The sequence below is a fragment of the Tamandua tetradactyla genome, chromosome 3, assembly GCF_023851605.1.
Source record: "Tamandua tetradactyla isolate mTamTet1 chromosome 3, mTamTet1.pri, whole genome shotgun sequence".
Taxonomy (NCBI): Eukaryota; Metazoa; Chordata; class Mammalia; order Pilosa; family Myrmecophagidae; genus Tamandua; species Tamandua tetradactyla.
The window spans coordinates 28,410,479-28,427,438 of NC_135329.1; the positions used below are offsets into that span (position 1 = coordinate 28,410,479).

A 16,960-nucleotide genomic window follows, 5' to 3' on the forward strand; every position below is an offset into this window, starting at 1 on the left:
TTTAAGCATTGTGACTTTGAACACTCTAATCACTGTTGGCATTTTTTGGAGGGCAAGAAAATAGCCTCTGGAAACTGCCTTTTGGGAGGCCCAGGGACCCAAGAGGAAGGTGCTTAGAATGCCCAGACTGGGGGCAGGGAGTGAGGGTGGCAATGCATTCATCGTAGGGGCAGAAGCTCTAAGACAATCCGCAAATCCTCCAGCTTGCAGCCCTCTCTCTTCCTGTCTATTCCTTCATCGACACTGCTAATTAATTCTGTACTCATTTGTTGGCTCCTCATAAGGGAGATTCAAGATCCAAAAGGTTCTAGAAGTGAAGTATTTGAAAGATCTCATTTGAAGTGTAAAAGCTCTCAGGTGATGAGGGTAGGGATTTTAATTTACTCTGAGGCCTTGAAAACCATCTGGAGCCATGTATGACATTGTGTCTGTTTCTGGGCTGCGAGGTGTGACCTATTGGAGACATCAAAGTGGTCCCACAACATGGATGGAGTTCAGAGAAAGCTTTTCTGGTGTGATTTAAAGGATACTCAAGGACCCAGATGACCCAAGGAAACTTCCCTCAGTGGAATGCTTTCCCTCCTTTGGAGTTACAAACGAATTTGATGAGTGTTTCCCAATCTTTTGGGGATAGCACAGACCCTTCTCATCAAAACTTTGAGAATTCTTTCATCTAGTGATAATTATACTTTTAGTATCCATTCGTTGACAAAATGTAGTAAATTTTATAATGAATTTTATTTTATTTTTGTTATACTCAATGTCATTTGAAGACACAACACCAAATATTGTGTATTCGGTAATGCATAATACTTGGTCTACAGACAATTTTTGGTACACATACAACTATATGGATTTATGGACTCCCTGCAATAAATAGATTCCTTTGGGGTCTATAATTTTCCCATTGAGAACCATTGGATTGGATAATAAAGACAAGAAGCTCCCAGTTAGCATGCCCTGGGAGCAAACCCACAGCCCCTTTCCATTAGCATATGCCAGGAATGTGTTGATGAGATGAACTTTGGATATCTTAAACTATAAGATGTAATATAATATAATAATATTACATATATTACATATATGTAATATAATATAATATTATTAATATAATATATTAATAATAATATAATAATATGTAAGAAGGTTTAATGGAGACTAGGCAACATAGAACATGGTCCTTAGTCATGAAGTTGGCTGATGACATCTAAATCTACATTGGGCAATGGTGCCATTGACAGGTAGAAGAGCGCAAGAAAGCATGGGGAGGGGGAGGTGGAAACAAGCTTCCCCTGCCCAGTTGGGCTGGGCCTGGCTCTCCAAGGACTTTCTCCCACCTTGGGTTCATGCCTGTGAGCCTCCCAACATCACTGTGGAGCCAGCCTTAAGGGCCACATTCCAGCCTGACTCAGAAGGGCCTCTCCAGGCCACTCTGCAGAAGAGTGAAAATGGAATCCAGTGGTCTTCATGCAGGACTCTCTGGGTTTCAGTGGAGTGCCGAAAGGATTCCCAGAGGAGCATCTTACTTTGTCTCTGTTTCTCTCCCCTTGTCTGACCTCACCTCATGGCAGTGACATTTATCAGATGGAGAAGGACATTGCTTTAGAGCAGGAAAGGAATATTCGTTACCGACCTCCCAAAATCTTGGAGCCCACAGCCTACCAGGAGCCCCCACCCAAGGTAAGCCAAACCCTGGCCTCATTGGTCCTATAACCACAACAGAGCTGGGTCCCTCTCTGACCCACTTCCTGTCTGACTGTGTAATTTCATCCTCACTGCATAGGCAAGTTGCTTCCTTCCAAACCTCCTCACATCTCAACCCAACAGTCTCATCATTTTCCTGGCAATTGGGCTGGAATCTGAGACAGCAGAAATCTGTGGGACAGTGGACCAGGGAATCATCCCAGAAAGCATCCCTTGAGAGGCTGTGGCACTTTTCTCCTTAGAGTTTTATAGGGACAAATTGGAATCTTCTGAGGACATATCAGTGGGAATGTCCTTGAGCCCCTGAGGTCCAGTTCCTGTTTCCATGCCCTCTGTGGCACCCTTGAGCTCAGGAGCCAGTGCTCTGCTGCTCTGCTATTAGGTGGTTGGTTTTTCAGGGAAAATGCCCAACTGGCCCAAGGGCTTTGCTCTCCCTTGCTTTGGCATTCCCTGATCCTTCCCTCAGGGCCCAGCTCGATTTTCGTGTCCTCCATGAAGCTTCTGTGAGTGTCTGAGTCCTCTGACCTCCTGCCTCTGAATGTCTGTAGCTTTTAATAGCTTATTTGGCAGGTGTTCATGTGTGTAGGTTGGGAACGTACACACAGAGACCACTCACCCCTCCAATTAGACTGTAAGCCCCAGGAAGGCAGAGAGGGCAACTTCTTTGTATCTTCTCAGTTCAGCATGTAACTGGTGCTCAGTAAGTGGCTAAAAAATGATTTTAATAATAACCCTGTCCTTCATCTCTCCTTCGTTCTGAACAACTCTGACCTGTCTCCAACTTGACATTCCCCTTGATGCTCACTCAGGAGAGAAGGAATCGCACAGAGCACTGACACATCTGTCTTCTCTCTTCAGCCCAGCCGGCCTAAGTATAGACCCCCTCCACAAACCAACCTTCTGGCTCCCAAGCTGCAATTCCAGGTGAGTGTAGAAGCAGAGGGATGGGAAAGCTCGGGTCTTTCCTGAAATTCCATTCTAATGCCTTTGAAGAGCAGCAGTCACTTGCTTGGGTAATGGAGATAGCCTGGCTTGGCTCTTCTTTGGTACTCAAAACAGAACTTGAACTCAAGAGTACCTAAGATCAAAAGCATAAAAAATGGAATTTTACCAGGCTCTCTTTGGCTAAGAAGACCTTTCTGAAGCCTGGTCAATCAACTCCTCAGAAAATGTCCATAGTTTTGCTGCTTTGTGTGTCTGCCTACAGCTTAACTCTCCATGTCCAAGGCCTCCTTGGTTTCCTGCCTTGAGTAGAGCTTTCTGTGAAGGAATTCCAGGAAGCCAGGGACAGTTAACATTCTCCAGAGAATGAAATCGTTCCCTGGGTTCCCTGCAGAGGCTCTGGCTCAGAACGCGTGTGGTCTGTGATGAGAGAACAGGGTTCCCATCTGTGCTGTCTTCTCCTTTCCATCATCACCAACCACTTCCTCTTCTCAAGGCTGCAGGTCCCGGTCTCAGACTCTCCATCCTGCATCTCTCTCTCATACCCACATTATAGGAAGCCCAGTCCCCCTCTTCTCTTCTCTTACATTCCTCAGCTTAGAGTTGCTGCTCAAAAATGGAGCATCTCAACCAATAGAAATCTTGTTGGTTTATTCTCAACCAATAGAGAATTTTGGTTTATTTGGTGCTCCTTGAAGAAAGGTGGCCTCCCACAGTCATGTCTTTCTCCTCAGGAAAGCTCCTCAGGGCCAAAACAAGCCTGACCAAAAAACTAGCAGAAGGCAGTGCAGTGGTGGCTCAATGGTAGAATTCTCACCTACCATGCCAGAAACCCGGGTTCGATTCCCGGAGCCTGCCCAAGCCAAAACAAAACAAAACACTAGCAGATAAATTTGCTTCATGTGAAGAAAAATACCTTGATTCCGAAGACAGAGGCAAAAAAGTTATAAAAGAAACATACCCTTTTATAGTGTTTAAAAGAGTGATATAAAAATATATACGTGGGCGGACCATGATGGCTCAGCAGGCAGAGATCTCGCCTGCCATGCTGGAGACCCAGGTTCGTTTCCCAGTGCCTGCCCATGCAAAAAAAAAAAAAAAAAAAAAAATATATATATATATATATATATATATATATATATATATATCATGCATGTGGGGTAATCATGACTGTCGATTTGTAATATGACTATGACTATGAATATAATTCTGTTCTAAAGAGTCCTGAGGGAGGAGACACGTCCTCAGTAGGTCAATGACCTGTACACCCCATTATATGCAGAGCCTCCTGGAGGAGGAAAGTCAGATGAGTGAGAGGGCAGTGAGCTGCCTCTTAGCTGAGAGCTGTGTATGTTTCCCACCTTCTCTGTGGGACAGGGCCAATCAACTCCCGGAGAGGAAGTCCTGAGCCATCCTGTGCACACCCCCCACCCCCAAAGGTGCTTGTGTATCAGTTCTTTGTGCTTGTGTTCGTAGCAGCTAATTGTCCACCTTCTTGCCTTGTCCCTGTGCCTTGTGCTCCTTTGCTTCTCCTGAATAGGTCCCCGAGGGTCTGTGTGCCAGCTCACCTACGCTCACCAGCCCTATGGAGTATCCATCTCCCGTAAATTCACTGCACACCCCACCTCTCCACCGGCACAATGTCTTCAAGCGCCACAGCATGCGGGTAAGAGGGCCCTGCATGCTGGGTCTCAGCCTGGATTGAGGACGCTCCTGGATGGGAGGGGGCCTGGGACACTGGGAGCCCCAAGTCCTCAGGTTCAGGAGGTGCCTTCCATGCTTCCGTGTTTCAGTGTGCCAGTCAAGCCATCAGGGGACTCTGTGGTTCCCTTCCCTTTGCAAACACATCAGAGGGTATGGGCCAAGCCCTGCTCTGCTCACAGTGCATCTGGACCTCCCTGGTCCCTACTCTGGTACTGTGATGACTGATGTAAAATGCCCCCCTTTGCTGAGCCTGGGGGGCACATGGGAGTGTGGAGGTTTACAGGCAGGGGGGCAGTCAAACCTGATGGTGAGAGAGAAAAGAAATGCTGAAGGTTCTGTCCTGCTCTGCTCCTTTCTTCCTAATTGCTTAGTTGCTCAATGTCTTCTCACTTGAAGGAAGGGGTTCCTTGTGGCTTCTGCTCCTGCTGCTTCTGTAAAGGTTGCTGCTCTATGGAAAGGAGCTAAGGGTTGGTGTGGATGCAGGCACATTAACTGGCTAGAGCAGGGGCTAAGGCACCCCAGGAGGAGAGGAAAGCCTCCCTATCATCACTTTGTGGCCATGGGCCATGCGTCCCTAGGTACGCCATGAACTGGCTTCTGATTATCAAGTCTTGTAAAAACTAAAAACCACCTTTGCTTGGAGCCAGACACCCACTCATCACCACCCACTTTCCTCTGCAATACAAATGGCCCCTTGCAGTCACCTGACATGCACCCTTTGCAGCTTGATAAGTGACAAAACAGATGCAACTACTTATTTAATTCTAACTCTGCATATGTGATATTTCAGGCCCAGGATATATCATCTTAGGAAAATTTTGGTAATAATACACGTTTGTTATAAACACATTTGGAAAATGTAGGCAAGTATGTTGAAACACTTCTGCCCCATTATTTTTAATTTAGTAAAATTTTGAAATGAGGAAGATAACTTGAAATTCTAGGCATCGGGGTCTAACATAAAAAAAAGGAAATTTTCCTGACCTACATCATTTTTCTCCTTTACATTAATTTAACTAATTTATATCTTAGCATATATACTCAATGATAATAAAACTGTATCAGTGCTCCGTTTCCACACCCTTCTACCCTTCACCCTTCATTCATAATTAATTAAGTTTTAGTGAGTTTTATTTAAAGGCATGCTTTTCCAAATGAAGCTGTTTCTCACATTTGAGGCATGGTTTTGTCTAAGCCCCACTTCACCATTAGGATTTTGTTCAGTTCCATAAAGACAAACTGTACAACAGGAAAAAGAAAAACAAAAAACCTTTTGCATCAAGGCTTTAGAAATACTTTGCCATAAGGAGAGTCTGCCTGAAAGAACATATTGAGTGTTTCTTTAAATAAACAAAAAAAAAATGTTAAAAATATAAATTCCACTTTTATGACACATAGCAGAAGCATTGAGAAAGGCTCTTCCAGGTAGAATGCTGAAAAGGTATAATAGGCCTCCTGCAAAGCATCTGAAAGCATTTACCATAAAAATCAGAGATGATTTTCACAGAAAAAAAACACGTTTTCTCCTGACTGACGCTATAACCTGATTCATCTGGGAGCATGGGAGATGCCACACCAGAGTCGGGATGACAGCACGAGATTCAGAATAATAATAAAATTCAATAAGCAGTACAGTTCTCATGGACGAGTGCCAGGCGCTATCCTAGGTACTGAAGAAGGAGCAAAGGCAATTCTCTGCCTTCAGAGAGCTTACAGTCTTCCCATTTACCTGTACTACAAGCCAGAAATTCAGGAGTGACACACAGAGATACTACTAAAATGCAGAGGGGATTCAGAGAGAAAAACTCCCTCCAGCTTCATTTTTCAATCAGACCTTGAAGGATGGGGAAGATTTGGACAGGAAGAAATTGGAGTGGGTGAGAATGAAGAGGCAGAGGCAGCAATCTGAGCCAAGATTTAGTGACGGGAAAACATAGATGGGTAGAAACCGTACATTGCTGAAATAAAGCTGACCAGACATGCATGTGGTCAAATTGTTGAAGATTTCATAGCTTGTGAGAGTCATTTTAAACAATCATGTGTAGCTGGTCCCTTCTAACAAGGATCAGCAAGGTAAGTGTCCATTGCCTGAATAGAATGCCTGAGGTGCATTTCAATGAAGTTAACCCTAAAATGGTTCAATAAGAAAGCGTTTACCTTCTCCTTGAGTTTTATTATGCAATTGGAGGACATGGGAACAAATCTTCCAATATATGTCAAAATATCAGGTGAAGTGGTGCCCAGACCTGGGGCACACTAAACATTTTAGTAGTGGGAATCTTCTTTTAGAAGATTGCAGAATTTACAGACGTTAACTTACACAGAACTAACTTATAGACCTTGCAGAACTACATTAAGTTCTGTATGTAAATGTAAAGAGTTACATAATGTGTTCCTGACTTGCCTCACCCTAAAGTGTTTAAAGTCTTCCTCAGTTCATACATTTTTCTTCCACCTGGAGATTCCTAGCTCTGTATTCAGCTGTGAATATAATTCCTATTGTCAGTTTGTGTCAGTAGCCCAGGGCAGCCATACCATTGTGCTTGCAGGAGTTGACATTTAATTGGGGATATTCATAACTTCATTTTGGAGCATCAGCCCCAGTAAAATAAATTTTTATTTTGTGCTTGCCAGTTCTAGGATTATAACATTCTCTACATTCTGGAATTTGTTTTCTTGAAGTGAGATCTAGGTCATTGGTTCTCAACTGGAGCGATTTTGCACACACACACCCCCACCCACATACCAGGGGACTATTGGTAATGTCTGGAGGCATTTTTATTACAACTGAAGAGGGGCAGTAGGGTACAACAGGCACCTGAGCATGCCCTGGACAATGCCCTGGACAGCTCCCCCACAACAAAGAATCCTCCAGCCCTTTCTGTCAATTGTGCTGACACTGAGAAACACTCCATCCAGCCGCGGTTTACTAGGCTCAGTGAGAACAGGGATATTGTTCACGCACCAGCCTCCCACACCCAGCCCCGTGCCTGACACATAGTTGTTGCTTCATAAATAGTTGTTGAATAAATTCGTGGAAAAAGAATGTTTCAGCAAAAACAAAGCATGCTTATAGGGAGAAGCATCATAGCAGACAGAGATAAGTCATTGAAATGCAACAAGCAGTGGAAAAAATCCCTATTTAACTACTTTAACTTGTGTTGTTTCATTCAAGTGTGTTCTACAGGGTTTGTTGGGAAAGGTCTTTTAAAAGACTTAGCAGAGATTGTGGCTCATTAAAGTACATAGAGAGTGATTTGCAGCATTTTATGCAAGTGACTTATATGTACACTGGGCACTTCAGAGAAAGGAAATTGAGGAGCCTGCGAGCCTGGACATCATAGAAGGGCCCTGCCTCTGAATAGGCAACCTCTAGGTTTCATGCAGTCAAGCTGATATCAACAACGCTTCCTCTTGAGTCCAGGAAAACAGGGTTATCATAGGCAGCAGAAACAAAACAGTTGTTTTTGCTTTCTCTTCTCTCTTGAAAAAAAAAAGACATATGCTATGGAGGGGCTGAGCAGGTAATTACATAATTATACAAATGAACCCTGGAGAAGATTGAGGGAAAAGAAGTAATAATAAAAAGTGCAACACCACCTGTTTAAGAAATAGCAGGTAAAATTGTGACTAGGTCCAAATACCCCCAGATGGATTAAAATAAGCGTTAGATTAATAAAGCTGGTGAGAAGCATTTATCATGTATCTAGAAATCTATATTTCTTTAAATTTTGCTCTTTGTTTCATCTCTTAGCTTATGCATTTCTTTGAACCTTTGGTTAAATAACCCAAGCTGTGATCTTAATAAAGGGTACATTCTACTAGAAAGGCATGGTCAGATGCTTGCATGCCGTGTCCCCCCTCCTGGGCTCTGCTCATCATGGACACTTACATGGGGTCCCATGCCACGGGGGTCCAGGCAGCACCACTGCTTCCCAAAGCTTCCAGAATGGCTGCGGTGGCGCTTAGGTGCCGGAAGGTTTCTAGAGGGCTGGCTTTGCATTTCTGAATTTCTTAAGTGACAGTAACTGTCACAGATGCCAACTGAGAAAATAACATCAGGGCCGTAACTTGAAAATAAAATTTTATTAGTGGATCATGGCATGGTTTGAATACAATGCATGTGAAAGAGCGTGTTGTCGGGTTTAGCATCAGGCATGTGCTCGAGGCTGATGGCGCTGGTAATTATGTCTGCAGATACGACTGCATATTTAAGGACAGCCTCACAAGAAAAAAAGCAGCTCACAAGGCCACGGCCTGAGGATTGTCCCTCCTCTGAGTATGGGGCTGGTCTCATGGTGCCGCCTCCTTTCTCTCCTCCCAGGAGGAGGACTTCATCCGACCCAGCAGCCGAGAGGAGGCCCAGCAGCTGTGGGAGGCGGAGCGGGTCAAGATGCGGCAGATCCTGGACAGGCAGCAGAAGCAGATGGTGGAAGATTACCAGTGGCTGAGGCAGGAGGAGAAATCCTTGGTGAGCAGCCGCGAGCCACGGGTGGGAGTGGACACCATTCTCCACCACTCTACCCAACACATTTTGATTAACATGCTCAAATGGGAAGGGTTTCTGTGCCATCGTGCTAATTTGTGCTCTGTTTCAGCTCCCCCTCCCAAACCTATTGGAGCAGATGTCCTCCACACATTGTCAGTATTTCTGGGTCTAGAATCCTGAGTCCTTTGCTTTGGTTTTCTCTTTTGCAGGACCCCATGGTGTACATGAATGATAAGTCCCCTTTGGTAAGTCACCAGGAGAGATCTCTTCCTTGGAGCCATGGCCTGGGAGTGATTAAATAATATGACCCCAGTTCCCGCCCCCTGGGCCTGCCTTTCTCTTCCTTCGCTGTTTTTTGTTTTGTTTTATCTTGGGAGCATGTCTTTGCCCTTTACTCTGATCTCCAGGCAGCTGGTTTCCTCAGCTCTTAGCACTGCTTTTACCTGCCACGGGGTGCCTCTGCCTTGTAAGGCTGTGCTTCAATCTGCAGCCATATGTGCAGAGGTCTCCAGAGCTGCTCTCTAAAGGCACAGTTAAGGAAACAGCTAAAGGGAGGGCAGTGGGCTTGGTCCACACGTACATTAGTGACATGCTATCTTTCCTTCCTTCCTTCCAGACCCCAGAGAAGGAGGCCGGCTACAGTAAGTGTTGGCACCCTGCCTTTTGGTATCACCACTTAGTATCTTGTGTCATCACTCCTCCTTGCCCATCACCCATTGCAAAAAGCAGCAGAGCCTCTGCAATTATCAGAAACTCTGCCTTGTTTGAGTTCAGAATGTGATGAGAGGTCAGTTTTTTAATCGACAGCAATCCCTCTGCTCTGTCTATCCACTTCTCGCTCCCTGCCTAGCACCCTTCTGTTCCCTTCTTAGTTTATCTCCTTCTTGAATTTATTTTGAGAAGTTGATGATCCCCTCTTCCTTCCTATCTCCCACTCTGTTGGAGGCTCCTTTTGCACAGAGCAGTTAACAGATGATAAAATAGTTCTACCCTGCCTCTTCCAGTTCAAACTCACCTTCCCTAGATCCAAAGGGTGGAAAAGAGAAAGCAAGAGGGGGGAGTTGAACCCTGTGGGTTTCTCCAGAAACTTCTGCCAAAGGCAAGGAGGGAGAAGTCAGTCAGAAGCCCAAGTTGCTGCCAGGATCCTAGAGGGGTGGGGCTGGAAGGACCTAACAGTCATCGATGACAACGATGATGATGACGACGGATGATGAGGATGAAAACCACAAAGGCAACAGTCACAGAGAACTTACCATAAGCCAAGCAGGGCCGCAGTGATCTACAATAGTAATTCATTTAACCTTTTTTTTTTTTAACTTTTTTAATTGTATAGTATAACATATACAAAAAGCAAATAAAGAAAAAAGCAGTAGTTTTCAAAGGTCTCCAATGAGTAGTTGCAGGACAGATCCCAGAGTTTGTCATGGGCTACCATACCATCATCTCAGACTTTTCCTTCCAGCTGCTCCAGAATTTAGGAGGCTAGAAGGCTTAAATACTTTTTTATCATCACAATCAACAATTTTTTCCTTCTTTTTTTTGTGAACAATAACATATATATATATAAACATATATATATATATATATAAGTTCTAAATTTCCAAGCATGGCACCACAATCAGTTGCAGAACATATTTCAGACTTTGACATGGGTTGCAATTTCATGATTTTAGGTGTTTACTTCTAGCTGCTCTCAAATACTGGAGACTAAAAGAGATGAATTTAATGATTCAGCATTCATATACATTTGTTAAGTCCTATCTTCTATGTATAACTCTACCATCACCTTTAATCTTTCCATACCTCTCTTTGGGGTTGTGTGGGCTATGGCAATTCTCAATTTTTGATATTGGAAGGATCTGTCACTAATATGAGGTAGGGAGATGGAACTATCTGATGTTCTGGAGAGACTGGGCTAGGTGTCAGAATTTATCTGGACCAGGGACCCATCTGGAGGTTGTAGGTTTAAAGTTATTCTAGTGCATGGAACCCTTGTAGAGTCTTAAAAATTGCCCTAGGTGTTCTTAAGGATTGGCTGGAATGGTCCTAGTTGGGGATTGGAAGGCTATGATAAGTAACAAGATCTACCTGAAGCTTGTGTAAGAGCAACCTCCAGAGTAGCCTCTCGACTTCATTTGAACTCCCTCTGCCACTGACACTTTATTAGTTACACTTCTCTTCCTCCTTTTGGTCAGGATGAAATTGTTGATCCCACAGTGCCAGGTCTGGATTCATCCCTGGGAATCATCTCCCATGTCACCAGGGAGACTTCCACTCCTGGATGTCACGTCTCATGTAGGGGGGAGGGCAATGATTTTCCTTGCAGAGTTGGGCTTAGAGAGACTGAGGCCACATCTGAGCAACAACAGAGGTCCTCCAGAAGTGACTCTTAGGCACGCCTATAGGTAGTCTAAGCTACTCCGCTATCTACATAAGCTTCACAAGAGTAAGCCTCAACTCATTTAATCTTCATAGCAACCCTATGAGATAGATAAAAAGTATTATTACCCCTATTTTACAAAGGACGAAATTGTTGCACAGGGAACTTAAGTAACTTGTCCAGAATCACATGGCTGATAAACAACAGAGTTCAAACTTGAGCCCACGCAGTCTATTTCCAGAGTTCCCCTGAGCTAACCCTCTTAGCTCACAATGGAAAGTAAGGCCCAGGGAACTCAACTGAGCTGCCCCGGGTAGCACAGCTCTCTCATCTCATGGCAGAGACAAGCATAGGATCAGGTCTTCTGACTTTCACCCAGCGTCTTTTTCCTCTATCGTATCCCTCATTCCTCCTCCACTTCCTCAGGATTTGTGGATGTATTTATCAGAGTGGACTATGAATAACATGGTTCTGCAATTGTTTCACTTCCTTGACTGCCATGTAGCAGGGAAAACCATCAGAGAATCTTCTCTCTACCCCAATACCCTCACATCAGGGCGTTGCCACTACAGAGACTGCTGCTGTTCACAGAGAGAAGTCTCTTCCTCGGGGATTGTCAAGGCCAACGTGCAGACCGTGCCTTGGAGCCCAGCCTGTGTGAAGGCTGGAGAGGGGGCAACCAATAGGCGAGGAGCTGGAATAGCCACCACAGTCATATCCGCTCCACTGTGAATCTGGCTTTTAGCTGTTTATGAAATGAATTGGTGCTTGTCCCGGCCTGCAGGAGAACCAGAGAGACCAGAAGGGGTTTTGCTGTGACTTTCCTTCAGGGGGCACAGTTATTTGCTCTGCCATCTTCCTGAAATTCAGGTTTAATTTCCTCGGGGTCTCAGGGCAGTAGAGGAGCGGCGGTTCCTTTGGTTATCAGGAGTTACCAAGGGAGTGGCCTAGGAGAGGAGACCTGCCCTACTCACACCTTCCTTTCCTGTTGCAGCGGAATTCACAGGGCCCCCGCAGAAGCCCCCGCGGCTGGGAGCACAGGTATGTGTTGGCTTTGCAGACTCTGGTAATGATTCAAGTCAGGGCTCCATGCGGCTGAGGACCGTGGGCTGCCAAAACTTAAAAGCGCAGTATCCTCATTACGAGAAGAGGGAACTGAGACCCAGAGAAGGGAAATGCCTTGCCTGAGGTCACACAGCTAATTCAGAAGAGAGCAAGGTGAACCCCGGTTTCCTGCCCCCCATGCCTCTTCCCTGGCCTGGAGGAAACCCACTGGTCCAGCCCTAGGGGCAGGAGGTGTGAACCCCCTTTCTCTCTTGAGCCTGCTCCATTGGCTTCCAGCACCCACACCATCCTTCCAGGAGCCTGGACTGGGTCCTGATTTCCCTCCCCCTGAGCACTGGTTCTCACCTGTGGCTGCCCCTTAAAATCACCCGAGGAGCTTTGAAAACACCCTGGGCCCCACAAGAATTCAGTTGATCTGGTGTGAGGCTGGACCATCAGTATATTTTTCGGGCTCCCCAGCCTTAGAATGCTCCCCCAGGACAGGGCACTCTTGCTCTGGAGAAGAATCTTTCGGAATCGGGTTAGTAGCTGAGTTGGCACCCGGAGTGCCTGCCCAGGAAAGACTCATGCCTTGTCCCCTCCACCTTCTCGTTCATCCTCCACAGTCCATCCAGCCCACAGCTAACCTGGACAGGACCGACGACCTGGTGTACCTCAACGTCATGGAGCTCGTGCGGGCTGTGCTGGACCTGAAGAACGAGCTCTGCCAGCTGCCCCCCGAGGGCTATGTGGTCGTGGTGAAGGTGAGGGTCAAGGCCCCACGCCAGAGAGAGGGGAGAAGGGGAGGAGGGCCGCCCGGCCCAGCCCTGGAAGGAAGGGGAGGGGGCCGGGTTGCCTTATCTGCAACCCCAGCAGGCGCCTCTCCCGAGAAGGACCCCCACTAGAGCAAGGGGGTCAAGGGGAATTTAGTGCCAGGTGGCTTCTGAAGGCAGGTTTCTGGACAAGGGAAATAAGGTTTTTACCCAAAAGCAGGAGGTGACAGCCAGCCCGCATCCTTCTCTCCCCAGAACGTGGGACTCACCCTACGGAAGCTCATCGGGAGCGTGGACCATCTCCTGCCCTCCTTGCCGTCATCCTCACGGACGGAGGTCAGTGTCCTCTTCCCAGGTGGTGTCCTGAACCTTCACTTCTCCCCTCCACCTCCACCCGTGCTGAACCATGTATCCCACCAGAGGCTCACAGGGGCCATCCTGGGCAGCCTCTTTTCTGCCTGCCAAGCCCCCCGCTGGCAGCTCTGCAGGGCGTGTTTAAACAAGCACCCGAGGGGGCGGAGACGGTGCCCGGGGCCTGGCCAACTTCCCAGAGTGAATTTCCTAGTTCACTTCTCAGAAACGACAGTGGATTCTTATAGAATGTGGAGATGCAAAGGAGGGTGCACCTTCCCTTTTCTCCCTCTTTTTATCCTTTATCTGATCACCACCCTGCCTTCTAAGGTTAGAGTGTGTCACTGAAATAGCTTTTAAGCTCTCTGTAGCTGGTCATTTAATATAATTGCATTTATTTAAATGAGAAACAAATGAAACTATCAGCAAAAGCCCAAATGGGAAACATCCTGAAGGTCTTTAGGGTCTAGACTGAGATGGTACCTGCGGCTGGTGGGCAGAATACAAAGCCCCAAAGATGCCCACGTCCTAATCCCGGGGACCCGAGACTCTGTTACCTCACCTGACAAAAGGGACTTTGCAGATGTGATTAGGTTAGGGACCTTGAGATGGGAGATGGTCCTGGGTTATCCAGGAGGGCCCAGCGAAATCACAAGGGTCCTTACAAGAGGGAGGCAGGAGGGTCAGCATCAAGGATGAAGTGAGGACAGAAGCAGAGGCCACAGTGATGCCATTGCTGGGAGGAACGTGGCAACCTCTAGAAGCTGGAGGAGGCAAGGCGTGGGTTGTCCCCTAGAGCCTCCATGGGGAAGGCAGCTCTGCTGACCTCCTGAAATACAAGATAATAAATCTATGTTGTTTTAAGCCACTATAGGAAACTCATCTAGTATCCTGTAAATGTGCTGGTTATCCATCTTTTACAGGTAAAGCTTCTGAAAGCCTTTAGTGCCTTCACACTCACCTCCCCAAGCTGTGCTTTGACCTGCCCACTGCCTGGTGGTCAGTGACATGTGCCAGGTCCATTGCATCCCAGCCACCTGCTGCCCCCACTCTCTGGGGCTGTCAAGACAGAACAAGGTGCTGGTGTTGGGAAACACATCCTGGCCTCTGATGGCAACCCGGGCTGCCCTGTGAGATGGGAGAGGATCATTCCTTTATTCATTCACTTCATTCGATAAATATCTCTTGAGCATTATGTGCTCACAAGTGTGCTAGGCATGGGGGACACAGCAGTAAACAGAACAAGGACAGTCCCTGTTCTCTTGGAGTTGACAGCAGACAGCTGAAGATGTACTTGACTATTGGCTCCAACATCTGGCCAGCATGGGGGTGGAGGGCATGGCGATAAAGAGAGGGCGTGGCCGACTGGATCAGGGAGGACCTGTCTGAGATGTCAATGATCTCAGAGGTCCCTATAAGAGGGTCTCCAGCCTGCATGGGGCCTTGGATTCAGTCCAAGTGTGGCGCCCAAGCCCCACCGGGGCAGACTACCCATGTGGCTCCCCCGTCCTCCAGCACTGGGCTCTGCAGCCCACTCAGGTTTCTTGCCTCTCCTACAGATTGAGGGGACCCAGAAGCTGCTGAACAAGGACCTGGCAGAGCTCATCAACAAGATGCGGCTGGCCCAGCAGAACGCCGTGACTTCCCTGAGCGAGGAGTGCAGGCGGCAGATGCTCACGGCCTCCCACGCCCTGGCCGTGGATGCCAAGAACCTGCTCGATGCTGTGGACCAAGCCAAGGTCCTGGCCAACCTGGCCCGCCCGCCCTCAGAGTGACCGAGGGGACAGCCCTGCCACGCCATCACCCCTGCCCGGTGTCGTGTTCCTCCCCGCCCCCCGGTCCCCTGCCTTGCTCTTGGTCATGTGGGTTTCGCAGGGGGCAGACCCAGGGGAGTCCTTCCCTTGCCACTTTGCACGACCCCCCTCTCCCCACCCCTAACCCCCAGACAGGGCTGCTCAGGCTGCAGCTGGACACAGGGGACTCTGGGCTGTGGACTCTGGGGATGGCAAGGAGGGCAAAGAGGACGCTGGGGCCCTCGTTGGGTGTCACAGTGGTGCCCCTAGCAGCCGAGGTGGCTTTATGCATGGAAACAGCAGGCGGATATGGGAGCCAAGCTATTCCTTCTCCTTCCTCTTTGGCCCTTGGAGGTCCCTTGGTGCAGAGAGGAGCTGGGAAAGGGCTTTTTTTTTATAATGGGGGGTGGGGAAGGGAGAAGGGTGTTGGTAGGATGAGGGATGGACCTTTCTTGTACAGTGTATATTGGAATTTATTTAATGTGAGTTTGGTCTGGACTGACAGCTGTGCACCCTCCTGAGGGAGGACCTGGGAGATAGTCCAAAAACAAGCTAATTGGGAGTCTGGGCACATGATGCCGTGTTGTCAACAAACCAAGCACTGGGAAGACTGGGGAGAGATGGAGGCTGGAACAGAACTTTGGACCACAGTCCGCCTCTCTTCCTCTCTCCCTCTTTTCTCTTCCTCCTCCTTTCCCCTTCGGTCTTTTTCTCTCTCTTCTTACTCTTTCTCCTTTTTTTCTCCCCCTTTTCTCATCCATTCCTTTCCTGTCTCTTGTATCTGGGTAGAACACTCTTTTACCTTCTTTCTATCTGACTTGTGGTTGAATTAAAATTGTACCATTTGCTTTGCGGTTTGTTTGATTGATTCGTTGTTTGGTGGAGAACATTGACACAGAACCACAGCCCCAGAAGAAATCGATGGTTCCCAGGCTGGGCACAGATCAAGAACAGATGCTGGGTCCCTTTGCCCCAGCATGGGGGGGGTGGGCACCTGGCCAAAGGGTGATTTTCCGGGTCCCTGCATTGCCACATGGGGAAGCCATTGGCACTCTCCCAGCTGGTCCCAAACAGTCCGACCTTGGAGGGGCCTGGGTGATAGCTGAGGATACTGAGGGTGTGTTTGGGGAGAAGGATGTCACACAGTTGAATGAGCAGATGAAGTTTTATTTCCTGTCTTTACTTGTATGCAAGATGGATGGGAAATGTGAACAGTATTAGCAGGCAACACCGCTCTAGGAGATAAAGTCTATGAGACTGGACCAGGGAGAGCCCAGTGACCTCTGGGAGACTGAGAACTCAGGAGTAAGGAGGAGTCAGCAACCAGAATGGTTGAGGGGAGAGGTGGTAAGGCTTGGGAGAGAACTGAGTTGCTGAGGTCTGGGCTGGGTGTCTAGTTACAGGCAGGTTTTCCCTGGGGCTGACAGGCATCCACTTTCCATCCAAGGAGAGGCTCTTGAAGATGTTTGGAAGGAGGGGATCCCAAAGGCCCAGAGGAAACTGAGAGCTGGATGGCACTGGCCTCCTGCTGGGGGTTATCCACCCTGTCCTCGGGGCAGATCCCGAGGAGTGCAGACACCATCTTGAGGCCCGAGGACCCAGTGCCACCAGCATGGAGCTGTTTAAGGTTCTGCACTCTCGGGGCTGGACAGAGCTCAGCAGAGGCTGATCTGCCATGAGCACCAGCTCCACCTGGCTTCCTGCTTGTGGCCAAGGGCCTTGCCTTGTTTCCATTCCAAGGTGTGAGAACAGGCTGCACAGAGCAGATTAGAAACGGTGG

General features: G+C 47.7%; 1 protein-coding gene across 5 annotated transcripts in view; it reads left to right on the forward strand.

Annotated features, from left to right (window-relative positions):
- The window catches only part of PTK2B (protein tyrosine kinase 2 beta), a 140,768-nt gene extending 124,740 nt beyond the window's left edge, over nucleotides 1-16,028 (forward strand). For 4 of the 5 annotated variants that reach the window (XM_077152855.1, XM_077152854.1, XM_077152852.1 and 1 more), the window contains 10 exons: nucleotides 1,572-1,680; nucleotides 2,563-2,628; nucleotides 4,187-4,312; nucleotides 8,675-8,821; nucleotides 9,049-9,084; nucleotides 9,456-9,480; nucleotides 12,214-12,260; nucleotides 12,890-13,027; nucleotides 13,292-13,372; nucleotides 14,947-16,028. In XM_077152855.1, the coding sequence (XP_077008970.1) occupies nucleotides 1,572-1,680; nucleotides 2,563-2,628; nucleotides 4,187-4,312; nucleotides 8,675-8,821; nucleotides 9,049-9,084; nucleotides 9,456-9,480; nucleotides 12,214-12,260; nucleotides 12,890-13,027; nucleotides 13,292-13,372; nucleotides 14,947-15,162 (991 nt within the window). In that variant the 3' untranslated portion in view covers nucleotides 15,163-16,028. The remainder of the gene's footprint in view (nucleotides 1-1,571; nucleotides 1,681-2,562; nucleotides 2,629-4,186; nucleotides 4,313-8,674; nucleotides 8,822-9,048; nucleotides 9,085-9,455; nucleotides 9,481-12,213; nucleotides 12,261-12,889; nucleotides 13,028-13,291; nucleotides 13,373-14,946) is intronic. The other variant, XM_077152856.1, reaches the window with a different exon arrangement.
- The last annotated feature ends 932 nt before the right edge of the window (nucleotides 16,029-16,960 follow it).